The sequence below is a fragment of the Clarias gariepinus genome, chromosome 26 (assembly GCF_024256425.1).
Source record: "Clarias gariepinus isolate MV-2021 ecotype Netherlands chromosome 26, CGAR_prim_01v2, whole genome shotgun sequence".
Classification (NCBI taxonomy): domain Eukaryota; kingdom Metazoa; phylum Chordata; class Actinopteri; order Siluriformes; family Clariidae; genus Clarias; species Clarias gariepinus.
In genome coordinates this window covers 10,263,869-10,275,056 of record NC_071125.1, presented here as the reverse complement: position 1 = coordinate 10,275,056, position 11,188 = coordinate 10,263,869, and the positions used below count along the sequence as shown (strand labels likewise).

Genomic DNA, 11,188 nt, shown 5'->3' with positions numbered 1-11,188 from the left:
AAGGGGTGCCAATCCATGGCAGGACACACACACACACACACACACACACACACTGCGGAGCAATTTGAAAACAGCAGTAAGTCTACCTTGCATGTCTTTGGAGCGTGTGAGTACCAGGAAGAAACCCACCAAGCATGGAGAGAACACTGTCACCTTGCACCAACAGGGTTCATGGTTGGAGTTTAGATCTTCTCTCTGTGCTTGTTGGGTTTTCCTATAAGGTTAAGTAGGCTGTTTGTTTCCATGTTGGCCATAGTGTGTGTGTGTGTGTGTGTATATGCTTGTGCCCTGAAAAGTTTATGCAGCCCATCCAATGTGTCTCTTGCATTGTGCCTTGATTTCTTGGTATATATATTGAACGAATAAAGACATCTGATTATGAATATTATTTGTGCCTTTCCCCTTGCTTGTAAATCAAGTGTGTTTTGGGAATTTTGGAGAGGAATAAAATGTTATAAAATGACATCTTGTGGAAATACCCTTTTTTTTTCTTTTTTTTTACCTTTCATGTAAAACAACCTAATCGTTGACAAAGAAACAATCTTTAGAGCGGTCGGGCCTTAAACCTACAGTACATCATGACACAAATCTGTAATCACAAAACAAGTTAGCCTGCTGTAAAAAAAAAACTGTAATTAAAACATTTCACTGAGCAAATCAATGTATATGCATACTGTGTATCCATACTGACTACCTCAGGGTCTGTGTGCATGTTGCTTCCATGTTCTTCCCGTGCTTGGTGGGTTTCCTCCGGGTTCTCCGGTTTCCTTCCAAAGACATACAGTGTGTGAATGAACGTGTGAGTGTGTGCATGTGTGTGTGTGCCCTGCAATAGATTGAAACTTTGTCTAGGATGTATCTTGTGCTCTGAGTTTCCTGGGATAGGCTCCAGGCTCCTGCAATCTTGTACACAGAATAAAGCAGTAGAGACGGTGGATGAGTGAGTGAAACACCCTAATTTGTTGACGAACATACAGGTGGGGCCTGGGCAAACTAATGTACAGTATATACATACTGTATTTTATGACATTACATAAAACAGCACGCGGCTGGCTGGTGTTCAAAAAACAGCCACTAGAGGGCGTCTAAGAACGTTTCGGCTTCACATTTCAGCTGCTCTCGGTGTCCATGTCCACACGCTCCATGGTTTCACGTTGATTTTCAAGCTCGTTTCTCTGGTTTATTATTTGGTGCATATGAATGACAGATTATAACGACTACACGAGTTCTGCCGTATTGAAACTCATCCCTGAAGTTGACAGAAAGCGTTAACCTGCGTGGAGCTCCGACTGTACTGTAATAGAGGAGCTGGAACTTTGTTTTTGAAGCTGCTGAACAGGAATGTACGTAAGTGGTATAACTTACATTACTCAAGCTACAAAATAGAACAAAAGTAACAAAGCGAATAAAGGTCATTTCTATCGTATATTCCGTGTTTGGTTTTATGGGGTGTCATGAAGTCATGAAAACTACGGCTCTACTTTGAAATGGTCGACATGAGACTTCCGCAGGGGACAAAGGAAACCTCCGCTCTGCCGAACTTCGGGAAATAGTCGAGACTGAGAGTCGAATTCTTGCAAGCGTCTGTTGTTTTGTGCACTTTGAATGAATAAACCGGGTAATTTAGGCTGTTGTAAGTATATATACTGTATACATCTTATACTAAGGTAAATAGGGTCGACTTCAAGGCGTGGACTGAAAACAAACTTCCCGACATTCCAGGATCAGCAGCGTGTCTGTCTCTCAACCAGTGTCCTCATATATATACACGTTTTTTTCTTAATTAGCTACAACTTAATTGTAACTGAGAGCCTGATATAATCGCATTTGTTTAATTTCCGCGTCTTTTTCCATAAATCCTCTCATTAAAGTTTTTGAAAACGGATTCCGTATGAAGAATCGCGTGCGTCTTGTGTGTGTCAGTCAAAAGTTCCGACACGTCCATTCACATCAGTGTTTTTCCTTTATTCGTAGTGTTTTTCCGTTTTTATTTATTATTTTTAAACAATACCGAGTCAATTTTGAAATAACATGTAGGACTGTGTGGTAAACAAACAAAGAACTTTTTAAAAAGTTTAATACTCCGCGTTTAGCTCGATGAGAGCTTTACACATTACTGGCAGCGCAAGTCTTCAAACCCCAGTCACTTCTTCAGAACTAGGACTAGGATTCACCAGTCACCCCCCGATCCGATATTATGATCATACCCAAGTATCGTGATTTTTTTTTTTTTAAGATATTTTAACGAGTATTTAAATGTAACCCTTCCTTATCTCACAGCATTTAAAAAATACACACTAACTTCAAATACAAAAGATTAGCGTTTAACTGAGCCGCAGCACGTTTCCCTGTCATCCACCATACGTATTATTTCTAATCAAACTTTCAAACAAGGCTAATCATTCACTCCCACCCTACACAATGAAATGCAAATAGTTTAGAGTACACCTCAAAACTCAAATTGACAGTGAGCACCCGGGTTTGGTGGCTGTAAAGATCAAATCTTTTGGTCCGAATAAATTCAATTTAATTTAATTTTATTTATATAGTGCTTTTAACAATGTTCATTGTCTCAAAGCAGCTTCAGAAAAAAACTTAAAAAAAAAAAAAGAATGTATGGAAGTGTGTATGTGTGAGACAAATGTGTCTAGGTAATAATGAGATGAATGAATGAATAATGAATGAAATGTCTCTGATGAGCAAGCCAAGGGTGACGGCGACAGTGGCAAGGAAAAACTCCCTGAGATGGCAATAGGAAGAAACCTTGAGAGGAACCAGACTCAATCATGAAACCCATCCTCATTTGGGTGATAACGGATGGAAATGAGATACCATCATGTGTGTCATGCAGCTGAAAGTTCAATATAACAGAAGTTCTTTAAATTAACATGAAGTCCAGTTCAGCACAGGGAGTCAGTAGGTGCAGAGGGTAGATGGGGTCTGGAGCACTGGAAGCACAGAAGCAGCATGTGTAGCTCCAACCATCATAAAGCAGAATACAGCTGGAGCTGGTCCTTCTCTGGATAATGAACTAAATGACTAATAAATATTGGCTCATTTTATTGAACGAGAATCAAATAACCGAGTTAATAAAATGATACAAACTTCCCATCACTAGTGCGTGGAGTTTCCTCTAGTTACTCTTTTTTTTTCACGATCGAAAAATACGCTGGTTAGGCTAATTGGTGTTTCCAAATTGCCTTAGTGTGTGAGTGAGTGTGTGTCTGTGCCCTTTGATGGACTTGCACCCCGTTTAGGGTGTACTATGCCTTGTGCACAAGTCTTCCGTGATAAGCCCTGTACCGGATATGCGGTATAGAGGATAAGTGAGTAGCGTATGTCAGACTGGACAATTGAACAAATGTTTAAATTGTGCGGCATGCTTACTGCATTCTGTAAGTTGCCTGACACTGACTCTGTTGTGTGAATCTTTGCTTCAGACTGCCCTGTGTTTCGGAGTGATTCGTGCTTCATGAATCTGGATTGTGGTCACAAAGTCGAGGTGCTGCCTGTCTCCATGGATGCAGCCAAAACGTTTGCCCAAAAGCCAACCGACACACTCTTTCTGCTGTGCCCATGTTAAAGGACTAAGTGATTTTGATTTTGTACAACAGAGCTAATCAGCGTGGAGTAGCTTTTCACCATGTGGAGTTGGCTCTGGCTGGGTGTGTGTGCAGTGCTACTGGACACATGCCTGACACATAGCCTGTTCACCTGTGAACCTGTGCAGGTGCGATGGTGTGACAAGATGCCATACAACATGACTTTCTTCCCTAACATGCTTGAGCACTACGACCAGGACATCGCTGCCAGCAAGCTGCAGGTAGGACTTTATCTAAACACTGGCCACACTAAAATGTGTGCTATTTGTGTTTATTCGGTCAGTAACTCAGTGTTGGGTGTCAAACACTTCAAACTGCTGATGGTAATTATAATTGCATGGTAATTTAAGATATTGTTTGCAGGATTGGATTTAGGCAGGTTTCTTGTTTTTGTTTTGAATCTGCTCACTTCTGCTCGCATACAAATCAACATTTAAATGCAACAAGGTGCGATGTATTACAGTTAATGTATACATAATCAATAATTAATGTGGAGTTTTGCCTGAGGTATACTGAACATGACTTGGGGACACAGCGTCTCCACTATATTATACTAAAACTGTTCAACTGAAAGCCTTAGGCTGGAAACTAATAAACACATGAGACATTTATAAATATAAGTTGATAAGCCTTAATGCAACTACTAGCTTTTAGTCTATATAAATTAGTTTGAAATACTAAATAGTACAATTTAATAGTTACATTATGCAGTTTAAGTCTCAATCACAATATGTGTCAAAATAATCGCAGTGTGAATTTTTGATCAAAGGACAAGAAAAAAATATATCAGTGTTTTGATTTAAAGGAGCAAATTATCAATGGATGTTTTCCCCCTATGGCATGGGCTTATTCTGAAACGATAGCATGTTTAACCGTATTTATTTTTTAAAAGTGATTAAAGGGAGAAACGCATATATAAAATAGTTTTGGAACATATGAGACAAACTGGTTTTAAACTTTGATCTGCCCAATTATGTTTGAAGGTTCAGTTTTTAGTGTGCCATTTTTTTGGAGTAAGCCATGCTGTGTTGCAGTTTGATTTGTGTTCAGTAAGGATTTGGGCACTTTGTAGGTGTATTGTTCCTGTGTCTTTCGCATACTCTGTGTATTTATGGCAAACTATCGTGTTGATCGGCACTGTTGAGTGACGAGTATGGACACGCCCACCTCAAGGTAAAAAGTGTCCAAATAATTGTTCAAAAAGTGTTAGATGCTGTGACGTAGTCTGGCACATAACTGCTCATAACGTCCCTTCTGTTCAACATTTTGATTTCATTTATGGAGCAGATTAAACTTCGGGCAAATACAGACAAACTGGCAAAGTTTTATTAAATTGTGTCCAGACAGTTTGCATGCGTGATGTTGTGATAGATACATACAGACATAATGACATACAGACAAAAAAAAATTGAGAGTGGTTTTGGGTCTTCTATGTATAAAACATAAAGATATTACTGAAAGAGTGAGTTCTCACCAATGTACAGACATAACTTTTATTTATTTAGATTGTGCAGCAGTATCTGACTAATTCATGATATGTTATTGGTATCATTGCATCCAGAACGCTTATTAAATATATCAGTTTTAGGAATAACCTTAGCAAAATGTGAAACTAAGGAATCAGTTTCATTAAGGTACTTTCTGACCACTTTTAGTGGGACTTCTTGTTTTATACCCTACAATTTTCAAACATTAGAGGAACTTTTTATTTTATTTTATTAAAATATTTTGTATATTCAGTAATAGCCACAAGAAGGCGATGATTTTCCACTTTGCCCAAGACATATTCAGTTCAACCCCTGTTTTTGCATTTGCAGCACTTCATGCCACTGGTTAATCTAAAGTGTTCGCCAGATGTGCATTTGTTCCTGTGCCAGGCCTTTGTTCCAGAGTGTACACAGCAGACACAAGTGCACCAGCCCTGTAGAGAGCACTGTGTGCGTGTCCTCTCTGACTGTAGAAAAGACCTGCATACCTTTGACCTTACTTGGCCTCCGGAGCTATCTTGTGAAGGGTGAAAAAACACACACAGCACATTCTTCTTTTTTAAAATGTTTTTTTAATCCGTTTTAAATGTTTGTAATATTTAATCAATTATTATTTTTGTGTTTAGGCTAAAGCCCTGTCACACATCTGAAGATGAATCTAATGACATGGTCCAAAACGACATTACAACACCTAAGACATCTTCATCAGCCAGCAGAGATCTGGGCTTCTGGTGTCCCTTACAGCTGAAGACCCGTCCTGGTCAGGGTTCATCCTTCCTGGGTGCTCAGGACTGTGCTCCTCCATGTGACAACATGTACTTCAAGGCACACGAGATTAAGTTTGCCAAGATGTTTATCGGCATTTCTTCCATTATTTGCTTGTGTGCCACATTATTTACTTTTTTTACCTTCCTCATCAACGTCAAGCGTTTCCGCTATCCAGAGCGGCCAATTGTCTTTTATGCCATATGCTACAGCATTGTTTCTCTCATTTACTTTATCGGATTCCTGCTGGGTGATGGGGCAGCATGTAACAAGCCTAGCATGCTTGGCACTGTATCCACCGTGGTGCAAGGCAGCCAGAGCAAAGTCTGTACACTGATCTTCATGATGCTCTACTTTTTCTTCACTGCTGGAATGGTCTGGTGGGTTATTCTTACCATCACCTGGTTTCTTGCAGCAAGGCCCAAGTGGAGCTGTGAGGCCATTGAAAAGAAGGCTGTCTATTTCCATGCAGTTGCTTGGGGCCTCCCAGGGAGCCTAACTGTCATACTGCTGGCTTTTAATAAAGTTGAGGGGGATGGTATCAGTGGTGTGTGTTTTGTGGGCTTGTATGACCTAGCAGCCCTGAGATGGTTCGTGCTGGCTCCACAGGCTCTTGGTGTGATAGCTGGACTCACACTCCTCCTTGCTGGCATTGTTTCACTTAACCATGTACGACAAGTGATCCAGCATGATGAGCACAACCAAGAGAAGCTGAAGAAATTCATGATACGTATAGGTGTGTTCAGTGGCCTGTACCTGCTCCCCCTGCTCACACTGCTGGGCTGCTACCTGTACGAACAGGCCATGCGCAGCAAATGGGAGAACACATGGATCAATGAGCACTGTCAGGAGTATAGCATTCCCTGCCCCTACAGAGTAAGTCCTGATTTTCTTGTATTGTACTGAATGATGGAATGAATCAAAGAATGAAAGAACTTTGATGTCGTGTGCTGTTGTCTCTTTTCTAGAAAATTGATGCTGCTCGGCCAGACCTATCTCTGTTCCTGATTAAATACCTAATGAAACTTGTAGTGGGCATCTCTGCAGTTTTTTGGGTTAGCAGCAAGAAGACCTGGTCCGAGTGGGCATACTTTTTCAACAGAACTCACAAGAAAGAGTAAGACCTCTAAGAATCAGAATAATGCTAAAACTACAATTTACAATACTGTAAGCCATGAAGCAAAACTGTGTAGATAATTTATGGTTCAGTTTGCAGAAAAATCATTGGGAAAAGAAGTGTTTCTTTGTTAAAAATTTATTTGTTCTCTGATTGGGTAATTAGCTAGTAAATCATACATTAGCCATAACCTTACAACACAAAACATTATGCCCAATATTGGTTAGTCCCCCCTTGTGGTGCCTGGGCAGCTCAACTACACAAGACCTCTTTTTTTTGTTGTGTTGTGCTGCATTGGCTTTTCTATGGGATCAGACCAAACGGCGTAGTCTTTGGTCCTTGCAGGCATAGATGGCCACCAGTTTACTGGTACGCGGGGGTATCAAAAAGTTTCAAGACCAGTTTTGTAACATGCCAGCAAATTGCAGCACAAGGTACATGTCACAGGGAGCACTGACCTTCATAAGTCAGTGTGCCGAAAGACATAGTCCTGTGTACATGCTGGCTGTGCAACTGGTGATATTCTGATGACTTGCGTTACCGTGTCTGATATTTCATTTTAGACAGCAAGTTAGAACGAAGAGTGAAGGTGAAATTTTGCATAAAACTGGGCAGTTGTGCCCCAGAACTGTTTGACATGATTCTTCAAGTTTACAACGATGCTCCAATGAGTCGTTCGAGGTGCTTTGAATGGCAAGCACTTTAAGAGCAGACGAACATCGCTGGAAGCCACTAATAATAATGCATTTTATTTACATGCCTTTTTGGTCACCCAAAGTCGCCTTTTAAATCAAACCAAGGATAAATGAAACAAGATAACACTGATAACAAAGGTAACAAAGTAGTAAGTGATAAAGAGAGAGTAATAATTTAAGATATTTACAAATAAATGACGATTCAGACGGAGGTTTAAATAGAGATTTGAGTGGAGATTTAAATGCAGCCTTACAACATGCAGGATAAGTGTTTCTGAATAAATGAGAGATCAGGAAGACCTTTAACAAGCTCAACTCCCGAAGATGCAGAAACCATTCGGCAACTTGTGCATGATAATCGTCAGAGAACAATCCACAACATTGCAACAAGTTGCTGCTGACCCAGGAGCAGAAGGAACATTGTGTATTAGTCTGCCAAAAGCTCTGTCGGTGTGCTGTGGGTGTCCTGTCCTTTATGTCGAGGACCATTACTGGTGGCCAAACTTGGGTGTATGGGTACGACTCTGAGACGAAGCAGTAGTCTCAACAGTGGAAGTGTCCATCATCTCCACAACCCGAAAAAGGCGAGAAGGATTAGCTTAATCAAGTGCATACTCATCACCTTGCCAGGTTTTAAGGCGTCTGAGGGAGAACATACAGCGGAAAATTTCAAAACATTTTGATACCCGCTTGTATATAATTGATAATTATTGTAAATGTTATGTGGTGTTTATATTATGATTGGTGTGTCGTCAACTAATTTCTCTTTGTTGTGAAGCTTGTATTTGATACCATATTGCTTTAAATATAAGGATTGTAGTCAAAAAACAATGATCATCATATCTAGTGATCATCTACTGCCACTGGATTTAGTAACCTTAGTTAAGAGAGAAACATCCCCAACTGAACTTTTTTGTGTTCTGTTATTTGAGTATCAGCGTGTAACGTTTTTTTTTTTTTTTTTTTTTTTTTGTTTTTTTGCAACAATGTCTCATCACTGTCTTTTGCATTGAAAGATCGAGCTGGTCTCATTAACATCAAGATTAAAATTTTCTCTTTCTTTTCCCACCCCACCTCTCTCTCACAGCCCTATCAGTGAGAGTCGGCGTGTCTTGCAGGAATCTTGCGATTTCTTCCTGAAGCACAACAGCCGTGTACAGCATAAGAAAAAGCACTACAAGTCCAACTCGCACAAGCTCAAAGTCATCTCCAAGTCCATGGGCACCAACACCAGTGCGCAGACAACAGTCACCACTAACCATGACCTGAGTATGACCACTAGCAACTACTACAAGGGAACACCTGTATCAGGGTCTGAGAGGCGCGGTTCATCTAAATCATCTGTACTGGAACAGGCTGCATCAGCAAAGGTATCTAGCCAGAACAGCAAGGAACGAAAGAGCAGCAAAGCTGGCAGTTCTGTTGGGGCCAGTGGCAATGGGGAGCCTCTGCAGAGTCTGCCTGAATGTTAGTGATGTGATTAAACAGCATCAAAGAAAAGATTCTAACCTGACCCAAATTAATATAAATTTAAATGTGTTGGTAAAACTAAAAGAGGTAGTCTCTGTTTTTCTACTGGGAACCAAAGTACAACAGTAATTGATAAAAGAAAAAATACAATAAAACATTAATAAAAAATGTTTTATTATTATCGATTAAACTTTTTTTTATGCCATTATGAAATAATATCCTCAAATTAAAAAATCCCCTTATTTCAGTTACACTGTCAAATTGAAGGGAGTTCGAGGTGGTGAATACATGTGATTGAGACAAATAATTCTGAGACAAAGACTGAACCAATAAATTTAAACCAATAAAACTGTTGCGCCATTGTTTTCTTCGTTGAATGGCCCAATCCTTTTATTTATTTTAAGCATACTGTAAACACACTGTATTGCAAGTTAAATGAGTAAAATTTTGAAAATATTATTAATGATAGATTATTTATTATTAAACACTGGATTAATCTTGTTTTTGTTGCTATTTCATGAAAAGCACGAGGGTGTGCCCTTAGTAAAAGTTAAATTACTTTGCTTTGTTGTGTCAAAGACCATGAATATCACTGTGATTAATATCATGGCTTAAAATTAATGAGCACATAATCTTATTATATTATATTCTATGTTGATAAATGAAGTGTAATGTGGCCTGATAAGTTGACACTCCCGCTTTACAGAACAAGTGTAGTCATGGATCAAATTCTGCTATGTCTTATTCGTTTGTTTTACATTCAAGCTTTATTTATTATTATTTTTTATGATGCGTTATTTGGTGACAAGCTTGCCATGTAAGTCAGATTTACTTTAACCAAAAGAAACTGCAGGCATCTCAACCAATGTAATGTTTCCCCAGAGTGTCGTCTTAACTGTTTTTGTGTTTATCTTGTGATGTCAAAACAAGGCACAGGAGCCTGTTGTTCTCATTTCTAAAGCACAATTATTCATTCTGCCCCCAGGCCATAGAGACGAGTCCAATTCATTAAATATGTAGACACTGCACAGAACTGTTTTACCTACAAGTCTCATCAGGCCAGATGAGGTGTCTGAATCCGGAAATATGTTGCAATGTGTCATACTGTAATGTAGTATTTCACTCATAAAAAAACACCTGAAAAATGAGACAATTTATTAAATATTTTGGAAATGTTACTTAAGGGCTGGTCAAGAGTAAGCCTTTTTTTTTTTTTTATTAATCCACTTTTAGTGTTTTTTTTTTCCTTCCATGTTTTTCCTAAATATTTTGGAATCTGTTACACTGGATGTAGAGGGTTTTTTTTTAATGCAAGTAGACTTGAAGGGTATTAACACTATAGAGTTGATGTAGTATTTTCTCATGTAGCTTTTGGTCAGGCATTAAATTTACAGCATAGACTGTATATTTACATAGAGATCGATCCTTACCTCTTAAGGAACCTGCCGAAAAATATACATTCATTGTATTTGTTGTTGCTTTATATACACATACATATACATACACACAGTGTTTTAGATTAAATCAGAAGGTAGCACAACACTTTTTCACAATGATCATTTTTATATTCAACTAAAATATTCAAAACAATCATTGTGGTTGTACTTGACATTCATTCTAAGACACATGACAATACATTCCAAAATTGAATTATAATTGTAGGAACATTTCTATGTTATTTTCATATAAACTGAAATATGGAATGCAGGATGCCCTCTATGGGATGCGAGCCCATCACCGAGTATCAAACATGCGATCACACTCATTTACAAATTAGAATAGCTAATGTACCTACAGGTTTGGGAGGTAAAAAAAAAAGCATGAAACCATGCAAGACAGTAACACTACCTGGTGTGCCACAACACAACCTCTGTTTTCTCTCATACTTGGAGGATTATTAGGAGGCTATGATTTTATTTCAAATATTTTCCTACTGGATTTCTTAAATCTGTACCTTGTTTCTTGTTTTGCTATGATGATGATGATGTGGTGTCATTTCAGAGATGCCACTGATTTTATTTTATTTTTGTATTTTTTTTATTATAGTAGGTT

The 11,188-nt window shown here is 38.8% G+C and overlaps 1 protein-coding gene across 2 annotated transcripts; it reads left to right on the top strand.

Moving 5' to 3' along the window:
- The first annotated feature begins 1,114 nt into the window (after positions 1 to 1,114).
- On the top strand, positions 1,115 to 10,748 carry fzd6 (frizzled class receptor 6). Of its 2 annotated transcripts, none has more exons than XM_053488096.1 (6): positions 1,115 to 1,343; positions 3,441 to 3,823; positions 5,420 to 5,616; positions 5,716 to 6,730; positions 6,823 to 6,971; positions 8,754 to 10,748. In XM_053488096.1, the coding sequence occupies exons 2-6, from the start codon at positions 3,644 to 3,646 to the stop codon at positions 9,136 to 9,138; spliced, it is 1,926 nt and encodes a 641-aa protein (XP_053344071.1). In that variant the 5' UTR covers positions 1,115 to 1,343; positions 3,441 to 3,643; the 3' UTR covers positions 9,139 to 10,748. The 2 variants fall into 2 exon arrangements, with proteins under 2 accessions (XP_053344071.1, XP_053344070.1); XM_053488095.1 differs by having other exon boundaries at positions 1,115 to 1,347.
- Positions 10,749 to 11,188: the final 440 nt, after the last annotated feature.